At 40.9% G+C, this 14655-nt stretch overlaps 1 protein-coding gene across 1 annotated transcript in view; it reads left to right on the top strand.

The window, feature by feature from the left end:
* The window catches only part of LOC102824431 (proteasome subunit beta type-3-like), a 13148-nt gene extending 691 nt beyond the window's left edge, over nucleotides 1-12457 (top strand). Inside the window, exon 2 of the mRNA XM_006859982.1 lies at nucleotides 12283-12457. Within this exon, the coding sequence (XP_006860044.1) occupies nucleotides 12283-12457 (175 nt within the window). The remainder of the gene's footprint in view (nucleotides 1-12282) is intronic.
* The last annotated feature ends 2198 nt before the right edge of the window (nucleotides 12458-14655 follow it).

Below are 14655 nucleotides of genomic sequence, written 5' to 3' on the forward strand. Positions count from 1 at the left end.
TTAATTAATTAACCACACTCTAGCTGTAGAATTTATTAAACTTTTAGAAAAGACAAATACATCATTTTTTTTTTTTTACATAATGTCCTTGCTTTGCAATACACTTTGTCCATCTGTCAACAAGCTTTCATATTCTCTAATTATAAAAAATGATTTAGGCTTAACTGTGAGCCACAAATGCACCACTGTCTTCACTTCTTCATCAGAAATGAATCTTCATCTTCTAAGGGATTCTTTCAGGAGACCAAACAGGTAAAAATCAGATGGAGCAAAATCAAGACTATAGGGAGGATGATTTAACACCTCAAAACGAAGTTTTTATAACGTCAACAGTTTGGGCAGAGGTGTCCAGACATGGATTGCCATGCAAGATCACAATGCCCTTGGATAGCAGTCCTCTGTGTTTAATCCAAAGTTTAGACTTCAGCTCTTCAGTGAGCATCTCACTGTAACAAGCACTGTTGATTGTTGAACATTTCTCCTGACAGTGTTCCAATACTGACCCTTGAGAATCCCAGAAAACTGTAAGCATCAATTTTCCAAATGATGGTTGACTTTTGAACTTTTTCTTGGTCGGCAATTGAGGATATTTTCATTCCATACTCTGCCATTTACTCTGAGTCTCACAGTGATAAACCATGTCTCATCACCAGTAATGATTTTTTTTTTAAAAGAAGCTTTTACCTTCCTTTGAGTATCAGTCCAAATTTTGTTTTCAGATGTCCAAATGCTCCTGTGTGCAGATGTTCAAATGCTCTTAAGTTAGTTGTTTCAGTATCCATCTCACACATACTTTTCAAAACCCAAGTCTATTTCAGATTATTTCATATGCAGAGCCATGGCTGATTTGTAAATAATTCTACTCAACACAATCATTTCACATGCACATTCAATGTTGTTATCAGCCATGGGCATGGCTGGGCATTTTAATATAACTGAGTGTGGGTAATTTTTGACTCAACCTCATATTTACTGATAATGTTCAAAGACTACAACTTTCAATATGGATTATACTTTAACATAAAGAACACAAAAATTCTCACAATTGGACTAAGAAGGAATATCATGAAAAACAGAGAAAAGGTTGATGTTGTAAAAATATTTCATTTTATTTGGATCCACAGTTGATGCCCATGAAAGCAGAAGTCAAGAAAAAGAACATATTACATTAGGCAAATGACTGCAAAAGACTCCTTAAAAGTGTTCAAAAGCAAAGATGACACTTTTAGGACTAAGGCATGTCTGACCCAAGTCATTGTATTTTAAATCACCTCATATTCATGCAAAAGCTGGATAATGAGTAAGGAAGATGAGAGAAAAATTATGTATATTAATTATGCATAATTAATATACATAATTTAGTATATATATTACTATAGTGAAGAATACGGAATACACCATGAACTGCCAGATGAAAGAACGAATCTGTCTTGTTGGAAGGACAGGCAGCTATAATACCCCTTAGAAATACGTTTGGCAGAGACTTCAATTCACGCACTTGGATATGTTATCAGGAAGGTCTAGCCCCTGCAGAAGACATCTTGCTTGGTAACAGAAAAGGTCAGCAAAAAAGAAAAAGATCCTTAAGGAAGAGAATTGAACCAGTGGCTATAACAGTAACTCAAACATAAGAACAATTGTGAAAATAGTGCAGGATGGAGCAGTATTTCATTGCTTTAGATAGGGTAGCTAAGAGTTGTAACTGATTGACAGCACCCAACAACAATAATGGGGAGCCCAGTGGCTCTGTAAGATCAGCACTGGACTGCAAAACACAAGGTCAATAGTTCAAGCCTACCAGCTGCTTCCCAGGAGAAAGATGAGGCTTTCTGCTCCCATAAAGATTTGCAGCCTCAGAAATCCTATACAGGGTTGCTGTAAGTCAGAACTCGCTCAATGTTACTTAACAATAGCAACAACAGTAAGAACACGTGCAAAAGCCTATATTTCAAGTTGAAACAATGAAACATACGTAGGGGAAAAAACAAAGCTGTAAAGCTGGGTGCCTCTTGATGAAACAGTGACAGAAGGTGGAAGAGGCTTAGCATGTGAGCAGAGGAGGTCTCCTCTCTCTCTGAACCTCTCCATCTCCTCCGTGACCCTCTCTTCCCTGTTTCTCCCAATGGCTAATGGCTCTTCCAGTTGGTTCTGAGTCTTCAGTCTTTGCCCATCCCACCCTCTTTAAAACTCCCAGAAGTAAATACATACAAAATCATTCTAATTTACCCAACTATAAGATCTAATGTCATTAGCAACTTAAGTTTCCAAAAATCAACCAAGACTAACTCCACCCTGGGAATCCTGGTGTGACAGTGTAGGATAAGCTCAGGACTGGAAAGTCATTTTGAATCATGAGGTCAGCAATTCAAACTCACCAGTCACTCCTCAGAACCCCTATATAGGGTCACTATGAATAGGAACCAACTCAATGGCACTTAACAACAACCCCACCCTGAGCATGCCTTGGGAGTCTTCCCCTCTACAGTACTTCTCAACTTCCATCTCCTACTCATCTTACTTATTAAAATTCAACTCACCCTCAGGCTCAATTTAGATGACATTTATATTATGAAGTTTTCTTTGATCCTCAAAGACAGAATTAATGACTCTTTTCTTCTACTTCTCTAGTCTTCTCTTTTTACAGTAACTTTATTTTTTACTTTAATTGTAATAAGTTATTTATATGTCTGTTTCCCACATTGGACTGAGAGCCCTTTAAGGACAAGAAACATATCTTATTTGACTCTGGGTCCTTGACCCTAGGTGTCAAAGTGTGGAATGAGGACTAACAGCAATGTCAGAATTGGGATCGTGTTAAGCCAGTTACCATCACATTGACTCCTGTTCCTATCAGAATAGATTTGTGCTCCATAAGTTTTCAGTGATCAATTTTCCAGAAGTGGATCTTTAGACCTTTCGTCTGAGGTGTCTCTGGGCACACTCAGAACTCCCAACTTTTCAGTTAGCAGCCGAGCACTGAATTGTCCTGGTATGGCACTGCCGTAGGATAAGCACTAGACTGCTAACTGTAAGGTTAGTGGTTCAAACCCACCAGTCACTCCTCAGAAACCCTGTATGGGGTCCCAATGAGTCTGAACTGAGTCAATGGCACTTAACAACAATAACAAAGGACACTGGGAGCTTGTTAGAAATGCAGAATCTCAGGCCTTACTTCAGATCTATTGAACGAGATTTCAATAGATCTTTTCTCAAGATCCCTAGGTGGTTTGTATGCCCAGTAAAGTATGACAAACTCTGTCTAGAAAACACTAGATGCACAGTGCACTGCACATGTTAGTCATTCAGAACATGCTTGTTGAATGAATAAATGAATGAATATGAAAAGGGTCACCCAAACTCTGTCACAGTCTCACCTACTGCTATTCCTGAAATCTGGAGATCTTTCTTAGCTGTTTAAATAGAGTTGTCTACATAGCAAAAATCCACCCACACTCTCCTCTAACTTTATCTCTTTACCTCCTCCTCCAAAATCAGGTACCTCCCACCTCACATGGATAGCCATGTCCCAAGCTCAAAAATGTAATTAGAAAAAATAGTTCTCATGGCAGCCCATCCATAACCCACCCTAAAGCCTGCCTTTGCAGAAGGAGGTAGTCCATCAGGAGCTGTGAGTGATGGTCCAGCCAGCAGACCACGGCAGGGAGAGAACTTGCTTCCATCCATCATCCTTCGCCCTCCATAACACTGCAGAACTCACAGCAAGGCAGAAACGGCCCCCTCCAGGTCTGGAGACGGGTGGTGGCTCTTCATCAACCTCAGTTCTGTTTCCACTCATTGTCCCACCCCTTTGATCCCTAGGCTGAGAAAACTTCCATAAAGCCTTCAAGGAAAATCCCATGAGATTAAAGCATGCAAAATGGATGGCAGATAACCTCTGACTACCTGCTTCCCCTCACATCGCCATCCATACTACAACTGAGAAATCCTTAGACAAAAATTTTGTCTACTCCTACAGCAATGTTCAATCACAGTCTGAAAATGAGCCATTGGCTTGCGGACCCTTTGAATCAGAAAGGTCAGAGGTCATTATGACTGCTTTCCCCTGCACAACCATTTTCAACAAATCAATGAATTATTTGTGCTATACATTATGATGACTATAAAAGAGGAAATAAGAAAAATATAATTTATATGACTTTGACTTTGTAGAATGTTTTACTCCTTCCCACTGGTTTTTATACCTATTATTTCCTGAGTCAGGCAGGCAGAACTACTATCACAATTTCATAGATGGAGAATTTGAGATGCAGAGACTTAATCATTTCCCTTTTTTGTAATCTGTACCCTGATTCTGTTCAAGAAGGATTTTCAGTGGCTTAAAATAAAGCAATATTTACACAATAACTCGCATTTGAAGTTTAACTGTAGAAACATTTCCACATTTGGTCAAAAACTAGGTGCAGAAAACATGTTATGACAATTTAAGTACTTCAATTTATGAAGAAAATCACCATTTTCAGATTTTATTTACTCAATAAACTTATATTGAACATTTTTTAAAATATAACTACTTGTATACATATGAGTATAAAATTAAGATATGCAGGAAATCAGAAACCACTTAGGCAAAGGAGGATATTTTGTGCCAAGAACCAGAAATAAGCTCTTCACTATAATTAGCCAGAAGTTTGCCTCTGGGCTTCCTATCAGGCAAAGTAAAAAGGGAACCTAATGTGTTGCAAGAGCTAATTGTCAGATGAAAGAAAGAACTGATCTACCCATTCAAGAAGAAACAAATGTTCTAAATTAAACTTATCAGCACTTGTTATGCCCAGAATTCGGGGTCCCCAAAGACCACCAAGGAGCCGTCGCCGATGCAAATACATAAGGGTTGTTTATTCAAGCTCCAGCTCGGACCCCACCTGCATCCGACGCAGTGGTTGAGGGATGGAGCGTCGAACTCCCAGTTATTCAAGCCCAAGCTCTGACTCCACCTGCATGATCTGACTCCACCTGCATCCAACGCAGCGGATGAGGGATGGAGCCTTGAACCCTCAGTTAACATTATTCATGCTCTGACTCCACCTGCGTCCGACGCAGTGGATGAGGGATGGAGCCTTGGACTCTCAGTTACTCAAGCCCAAGCTTGGACTCCACCTGCATCCAATGCAGCGGATGAGGGATGGAGCCCCCCCTGAACCCTTTGTCTGCGGGGGTTTTATAGAGTTTTCAAACAAGCTTAGGTTTTTCAGCTTTACAATATTTGGATTGGTTGACATTTGGCAAAGTATGAGATGTTACAGTTTAATTGGTCAGTACGGGTGGTCTTTTGTTCTTAGGCTAGGATAAGGAAAACATCTGGCATCAGGCCTTGGGTTGTCCTGTCTACTGCTTATCTAGTTCTTGCTGTTGCTAGGGGTGAAAGGATATTCTAAGGCAGCATGAGCTGATTTAGCATGTTCCTGGAACAGGAGGACGTCTTCAGGCTAATGTACAGAATGGAGTCTTTTTCTTGGTCCTACACATTGATTACTAAACAAAATGTATTAATGGAATCTTTTGGGAAGGAAATTGAATAAACTATTAGATAGCTTTGAGTATCTTATTAGCAATAATAAGTAATTGCTATTAGTCATGATAAGTTATTAGATAATCTCTTCAGTGATGATCCTGCAGAGGACACAGAAATGCCCTCCATACCAAGACTTTGCATTTGAATCATAAATGCAAAATATTATATTAAATGTTGTGGGAAGCGCTTAACTCTCAGTGCTTGGCAAAGCCGCACTGGGGGGAGAGACATTATGCATGGCATCGAGGATTTCGCGTATCCACTCGTGTCCCACGACCCTCGCGGGAGAGCAGGCACTCCCCGTAAAATGTGTTGGCCCAGGACAAACATCATAGAGGCTTGGTAGGTTCTTTGATCTCCTATGTTGTTGTGGTTGCCATCAAGTTGCTTCCAACTCACGGTAACCCATGTACAACAAAACACAGCCTTGCCCAGTGCTGCACAGTCTTCATACTAATTCATATTCTTGAGTCCATTGTCTCAGCCACTGTATTTTGAATGCCCTCCAACCTAGGGAGCTCATTTTCTAAAACATTATACTGGACAATATTCTGTTGTGACACATAGGGTTTTCATTGATTAATTTTAAATAGATGCTAGACTTTACTTTCTAGTCTTAGTCTGAAAACTCAGTGGAACCTGCCCACCTTGGATGACCCTGATGGTATTTGAAATAGGAGGGACATAGCTTCCAGCATCACAGCAATACACAAGCCACCACAGTACAATCTCCTGTAGTTACTGACTACTCTCTTCCTCTCATTCTGAACCAAATGTATTTAAAGAGTTGTCCTGGTGTGGCACTGTGGGTTAGTACACTGGACTGCAAAGTCAGTTTGAACACCAAGGTAGGTGTTTCAAGCTCACCAGCCACTCCTCGGAAACCCTACACATTGAATCAGTTCCAACTCATAGCAGAAACGCTATGCACATAACAACAGCCCACATTCACAGTCCATATTTCTATACCTCCTATTCACCCTTGATATCACCTTATGTTCCAGTTCTACCCTAAAGATAGGTCTTCATAATCACTTCCAACCACCCCTAAGAGACCTATTTAAACTTTTTATTCTACTGGACCTATTCCTTTTATTTGATACTTTCCTGTCCTTGACTCAATCACAGTCTATTGTTGGTTCTCCTGGTACCTTGTGGCTATTCTTTGACTCTTCGGTGGATTTCTTTCCTCACTGTTGGATGAGCTTATGCACTTGGGTATCAACCACTACTCTAAAGTTGAGAAGTCCCAAATCCCTCTCTTCAGCCAGACTTCCCACCTTACTCCTCCATCAGAATCATCTATGCACAACTGACAGCTGGACATCTTCATCTGAAAGATGCCAAGTCTCTGATTCAACTTTTCCCAAACTAAATGATCACTATCCTCTGCCAGTTCTCCTAACCTTCACCCACAGTACACATCATCAGTTCCTTCCAAACTCGTCCTCTCAGGTTATGACTCCTCCTAAACTTCCAGTCAAAGAAACTTACTATTTTTACTTCCTAAGTGTCCTGCCAATGGGTCCCCTCTAATGGTCTAAGGTGTCTCCCTTAGGACTGCTGCAACAGCCTCACAATTCATCTCTTTGCCTTCATCACATCCATGCCTAAATTGATGCTAGAAAAAAAATGCAAATCAGAGCATACACCTCCACCGTTACAAGTTTTAAATGACTCCTTATCATGTACAGGATAAATTTCATCCTTGCCACCATAGCCTACAAAGTCCTCCATGGTCTATCTCAGACTCATCTCTAAGAATTCTCTGGACAGAGCAATAGCAGCAATAAACTCAAATAAATGCTCTAATCTACCAAGTACAGGAATCCTGGTGTGGTACTGTGGGTTAATGCACTGGACTGCAAGGTCAGTTTGAACTGTAAGGTTGGTGGTTCAAACTCACCAGTCACTCTTCAGAAACCCTATTTAGGGTCACTATGAGTGAGGAACTGACTTGTCAGCACTTAACAACAACAACCAAGTACAACCCTTACCCTCCAGCATACACACACCACATTGTTTCAGGACATGTGCCTTTGTTCAAACTACCTCCTCTACTTTGCATGTTTGCCCTATTTCTTTCTTTTCTCTTGGTTCGTTTCTGTGACTCAGGTTAACTGTACCCCTCTCAGAAAATTTTTTGGGGCCTCCTAAATGTGTTCCCATATTCCCAGAGAATGTGCCAGTCTCCTCCCTCCTTGCAAAGCTTAGTCTCCTTGTAACCAATTTCTTCCTGAAATGTAAATCTAAGACTTTATGTGCTCCTTCCAGTTTAGGCCTGTCACAATCACTACACAATCACACTGCCTTATTTTTGTTTGTTCATGTGTTTTTCTCCTCACAGACAGTAAGTGATTTCTGTTATTGAGCTGTCCTTTATTCGTATCTATATCCCCCGGATGTATGCCTGGCATAGAGTGGACATTTAACTGTTTGATAAATAAATGAATAAGTGAATGAATTATTTCTTTATCGAGTATTTTGGACAAGAATCTAGATCTCCTTCATCCTAGTTCAAAATTCTCTCTCTCCTGCTAGTAGCATTTAACTAGCTTCTCTGAAACAACTTCTCCATAATCCTTGGAGCTCAGTCTTCTTAACTTTCTTTTGAAATTCCATCATGTCTTACTTTTTCCAGATTGCCAAAGTTTTGACTTGGACATTTTATGATTTCATCCATTATTAACCATCATTAGTAGCATTTAAGGAATCCTGGTGTGTTGCTCTGGGTTAATGCGCTGGACTGCAAAGTTGGTTTGAATGGCAAGGTCATCAGTTCAGGCTCCCCAATCTCTCCTTGGAAACCCTATACAGGATTGTTATGGGTCAGAACCAACTTGATAGCACTCAACAAGAACACAACAAACAGTAGCATTTGAAAGAAGTTAGGTGCCTGGTAGCATAGTGGATTAAGAACTGGGCTGCCAAACACAAGGTCAGCAGATTGAAACTATCAGTCACTCCATGCAAGAAAGATGAGGCTTTCTGCTCCTGTAAAGATTTACATAAATCCTATACAGGGTACACCAACAACAACAAACAATCTAGGTGTTAATCTATTTGAAGAGGTCTGAAAGGAGATAGATCATCAGCAAGACTTGGAAGTTGTTAAACAAGAACAGAGCACTACAGTGACACTGAAAGAAAGGAAGTGGGACTAGCAATGAGCAAGCAAATTAGGGACGAGGAGTCCAGGAAGAAAATAAGATTCTGGTCAGGCTGCCACTGTTGAAACAGAAAAGTTCAGGATCAGAAAGGCTTTCAAGGTGGCACGAGAACACATTCCCTCCCACCTACCCCTTTCTTTTCTATCTTCTCCCCCTTTTTCTTGTCTATGGGAAAAAGAAACAAAAGCCTAATTGAAATTTCAGCTTTCTGTGCTCAGGTTCAGTAACAAAACACAAATTTCTCCTATTCAAAAGTAAGTGTATATTTTGAAATAGCCCAAGAATATATATTGGGAGGCTCCTGGAAGAAGAACTGCAAGAAGTGAGAAGGCACAGCTGCCAGTCCCTGGTTACTCTGCCTCTACAAATAGTTCCCTCAAGCAGACCATCAGCTAGACAGAAAGAAGCCCAGGGCTAAGGAGCTGAGAATTCATCTTGGGCTGAAGAAAATGATTTAGGATAGAGCAGAAGGGAGAAATGCAGTTGATAGACTAAGTGGGAATTGGGCAATACTTTTCTTTGGACTCTATTCTTTTCTTATATGACATTGGTATCAATCCAGACTCAAGAGGAAGAGTTCTAAATTCCAGTCTTGGGTTTTCCAATAACTCCCTGTGGTGCCAGGAGCCCTTAACTGCTCATGGGTGAGATGAAATTACTATTACAATTCCAGTGACTTCACTGGGCTGCAGGGAGGGTAAAATGAGCTACTGTGAACCTCCTTTGAGACCTATGTTGATGTTGTTGTTGTTGTTAAGTGCCATCGAGTCAGGTTCTGACCTATAGTGACCCTAATAGGGTTTCCAAGGAGAAACAGGTGAACTTGAACCTCAAGTCTCCCAGTCCAAGTGGGCTTTGCAGTCCAGTGTATTAACCAACAGCACCACACCAGGAGTCCTTGAGACCTATAGATCCTTGCATTCTCCAGGGGTGATAACAGTGGCAATGTAAGCCTGACCCTTTAATCTTTGTTGTGAGATCCAGAAAAAAGATTCTGTATAAACCAGGAAGAAGTATATCTAAGTGGTCTAGATGGCACTACATCAGCAAATTATACCAATGGCAATAATATGTTTTGTAATTATAATTTGAATTTAATGAGAAATTTGAAACTGTGACTTTTTCCTGTCCTCTCTGAAAGCCTTTGACCCTTTTTCAACTTTTGTCTTCCTGGAATGCAAACCTAAGACATTGTATATTGAGATTCCAGACAAGCTCAGCTTTAATTTTATGCTACCTAAATCCTGTGTTAGGATCCCTCCATCCTGAAATTTAACAGTCTTCCAACTTTGCATAAAGCCTTATAAAGAATGAAAGACTCAAAGAAATGGGCTCTCCAGCTGAAGGGAAGAGTTAATGAACATCTGGACATCTTCCAAAGAACAATGAAGTGTTGATCTGTTTTTCCTGATGGACAAAGGCCATCTGCAGCCAGAGAAGCAGATAGTGGAGTAGAAATATTCTGAGGAGACTTCATGGAAAAGGAGAAATTTACTTAAAGAAGTTAGACAGGGCAGGATGAGAAATTAAGGCATTATAGGAAAGGGAAGAAGCTCAAGAAAAGACAAAATGTTATGAATAAAAATGTCTGAGCAGGATGCAGCTCAATGGCAGGAGGCTTTGACAGTCAGGCATTGGAGTGTGGAGCAGAGGACAGAAGGGAGTACTGAAGGTTACAGGCTTTGGGGTTGGCAGGCCTGAGTTGAATTATGCTAGGTCTGGATTCTGCATCTAACTTGTTATATGATCTCCTCTAGACTCAAGCCTAGTGTATCGCCTGCCAATCCTGGGAGTCGTCTGTAGCCTACCATCTTACCTGCTGACCTTAGATCGATTGGGCTCTACAGTCAGAAACATGCCATCTGACCTGCTATTCTTAGGCTCATCAGCTCTTGCATCTGCATGAGTCAGGAGAAGCATTCAGCCTGACATCTGATGCCAACCTAACATCTGACCCCAGACTTCAAACTTGCCTGTCTCTGTGACTGTGTGAGTTAGTTCCTTGATATAAACCAGTTCCTTGGTAAATTTATGATGCTTCTGTTTTTAAGGGCCATCAAGTCAGTTCCAACTCACAGCAACCTTGTATAGGGCTTCTGAGGAGCAGCTGGTGAGTTTGAACCATCAACCTTGTGGTTCAAACCAAACTTGCAGTCGAATTCTTATCCTACAGCATCACATCAGGACTGTTGAGGAGTCCTGGTGTGGTGCTGTGAGTTAATGCAGTGGACTGCAAAGACGATTTGAACTGCAAGGTCAACTATATATAGTTGTTGTTAAGAGCCATCGAGACGGTTCTGATTCATAGTTATCCTGTCTGTACAGGGCTTCCAAAGAGTGGCTGGTGAGTTTGAACCACCAACCTTGTGGTGAATAGTCAAGTGCCGATCCGACAGCACCACACTAGGAATATAAATAAATGTCACTGGTTTTCCTTCTCTAGAGAACCAAGACTAAGATATTTGGATTGGATAATCTTGGACAAATTACTTAATCTTTTCATGCCTTTTTTCAAATGTTTGTTCTTCTCAGGCTATGATTTTGACTGTAGTTGTTATTTGTTTGTTTAGGAGGTAGAGTGTTATTGTTTTAGATTTTGCTTTTTGGTTTTTTGTTTTGCTTTGTATTGTTTAAGTGTCGTGTGTCATATCTAGGAGTCTTTGAGTAGAGCAGGCTAGTAAGCACTTGTCTTCTAACTGAAAGATTGGTGGTTTGAGTATACCCCGAGTTATCTACCTCTGAAAAGTCAGTTAATGAAAACCCTATGGGGCATAGTTCTACTCAGACACACATGAGATCACCATAAGCTGGAGTCAACGTGATGATAACTGTTTCAGTTTGGGGTTTGTGTGTCATCTTATTTTTCCCTATTGTTTTTCCCCAATGAGATAAATTCTCAGATGTGGCCACAAATTTGACATCCAGTAAATACCAAACCATTGGGACAACTGAGCATGTCGTGAGCCTCATTAAGGATGGTTTAACTAGTGATCAGTGCCTGGACACTGGCAGACGATATCCTAGTGATGTATTAATAACACTCTATCATGTGCATTTCATTTGTGACAAACACTGTGTTAAATTCTATTATGGCATTTAATCCCCAAAACCACTCAGTGAGGTGGGTACTACTATTATCTCCAATACGTATGTAAGAAAGCAAAGGCATAAGAGAGGTTGAGTAACCTGCTAAATATCACACATCTAAAATACATCAGACACAGATTCTGAATCCAAGATAGCAACTACATACTTAGAGTCTTAATCATTATAGCTTGTAGGCCAGAATAAAATTGAACAAGATATTGAGAATATTTTAAAAGCTGAGGTTTCCAGGGTTTTCAAGTGTAATGGATATTAGCTGTTTGAGACCACAAAAGCACCCATCTCCTGCACCTCTGTTAATTAGAGACCTGCTCCCCTTTCACTTGATTCATATGATTTTGATAGAGTTTCCAATCAAGGTCTCCATCCCCTAGGGCTGGAATTGTGACTTATGGTGATTCAATCAGAATAATTCTTTGGAATTGCCACCAATTGGAGCTGATAAAATCACTGTTCTTTCCCTTTGTTCTCCAGGCCTGTGGCCATTACTCCAGTATTGTCCATGGCATGTGCCTCACCAATTAAAGATCATAAGAGAAGAGAACCAATAAATAGAAGAAAACTGACATGGCATAAAAAAAAGAAGATAGAAGAAAAGGGGAAAAAGCTGAAACAGAGAGGTGGAGGTGAGAGAGACTGTGTCTCATGATAGTTCTAACCCTGTTTATTTGAATTTTATAGTTTTATTTTTCTGCTCCCATAAAGATTTACAGCCTCAGAAACCCTGTACAGGGTCGCTATGAGTCAAAACTGACTCCACGGCACATAACCACCACCAGTATGAATTGGGTCTTGTCATTTTAAACCAAGAGTCCTGACTAATGTGCCATCCTTCCAACAAAGATTTTAGGGAAGATTCTAGCCCCAACTTCTCTTAAAAGCATATTAGATGCTGGTGGGATTGCAAAATGGTCCAACCTCTCTATAAAGCAATATGGCGCTTCCTCAGACAGTTGGAAATAGAAATACCTTTTGATCCAGCAATTCCTCTACTTGGTATTTACCCACAAGAAATATGAGCCATAACACGAGTAGATAGATACACACCAATGTTCATAGCAGCACTATTTACAATTGCAAAAAGATGGAGACAGCCTAAGTGCCCATCAACTGAAGAATGGATAAACAAACTGTGGTACATACACAAAATGGAATACTATGCTACCCTGAAGAATAACCAGGAAGCTGCAAGCCACCGCATAACATGGATGAACTTTGAGGACATTACATTGAGTGAAATTAGTCAGTCACAAAAGGAGAAATACTGCATAGGACCACTACCGTAAAAGACTAAGAAAAAGAACCCATACTAAAGAGGGGGGCGATTCTTTACTGGTTACCGTGATGTGGGGAGTGGGGTGAGGGGAGGGAGGCGAAGGTGGAGCACAGGGCAGGAAATAGACATAGGATACTTTGGGTACTAGGGAGGGGAGCAATACACAAGAAGGGGAAGGGGAGTGGAAGAACAAAGCGGAAGGGAAAACAATTAGGCAGGTTTGCATGGCTACATAGGACAGAGGTAAATAATGATGTATGTATGCACAACCTTGGAACAACAGTGCTCTGGGATACAGGAATTGAGACATGGTTGGAATGGGGAAAAGGGGGAAATAAATATGTTAAGATGCTTGGCTATCTTTTGAACATTGGTTTCCCTGGCATACCATTATAAAATAGACACTTGAGCAGGAGAGAAAGGAATAGCCAGGAATATCACCATAGAAAGCTTATTAAGCCCATCTTCTGTCTATAATTGATTGGAATACCTAAAATGGGAATAAAACATGCCCAGTGAAGGAGGCTTCCTGCAGAGCCTCTGCATTACATAAGACCATAGGTGGAATCCTGAACAGCATCCAGAATCTTCTGCGGTGGGAAATTTCCACTTGGAAGTACAAGCAGACCAACCTGGAGTGGCTAGAAGAACAGAAGATACTTCTTGAAAGAAAGACCTACAGAAAAAATACAAAACAATAACGGCAGTCTGACTGATTATATAAGAACAAGCAATTTGCTCGCCCAGGAGATATCAAGACAAGTGGTCGGGTCCCCTCAGAGCAAACTCCCTTCCAAGACTAAGACTCAATGGGAATACACACTCTGATTGGTGACCATGGAAGTGAGGGAAAAGCAACAATGAAGCTGCAAGCTAAGCCCTACAACATTCAATAGACTCCTGTGAACCCAGTTGGAGACCTCGTTGGCCAGCAGTGTGGCAAGACCTGGGGACTCTTGGCCCAGAGTCAGTAACATAGCCACAGAAGTCTAGAGTGGAGAGTGAAGCATCCAGCTGATAAGAAGAGAGGGCATATGCATAAGAACACCCACACTTGCAAATAATACCCACTTGACCTGGCTTCAATGACTAGATGATCAGAGCTTAACTAGAAGAAGAAAGGAGAGGATAAAAAGAGTAATCTGATACAATTTGTGAACTTGCCCTACACCTATGGATGAAATAGCTCAAAAGAGGAAATAAATCTTTAGAGTGAGGATCATTCCCACTCCCTCCATATACATAGTAGACAAGGATGGGCAACTTGGACATTGGCTACCCAAAATAAGGGGGCTACAAAGGCAAGAAGTGACTGGCTTACAAGCTTTCAAGAGGGAGCCTAGATCCAGAGGGCATGGAGGAAGGTAGACTCTCCACTGAGTAGTATCTAATCTGTCTGGGCAGGACTGATGAAAGGAGATGAGGATAGGTCTCTTGTGATACAACAGTGAATAATTGTTATCAGGACTGACTGTGAGGGTTGGAAATGTAAAGGTAGATGTTTTGTACCAAAAGAAGGGGACTGATTGACTTTGCAGTCCAGGAGCGGAGGTCCCTGGGACCCTCAGGGA

The sequence above is a fragment of the Chrysochloris asiatica genome, unplaced genomic scaffold (genome assembly GCF_000296735.1).
Source record: "Chrysochloris asiatica unplaced genomic scaffold, ChrAsi1.0 scaffold00035, whole genome shotgun sequence".
Classification (NCBI taxonomy): Eukaryota; Metazoa; Chordata; class Mammalia; order Afrosoricida; family Chrysochloridae; genus Chrysochloris; species Chrysochloris asiatica.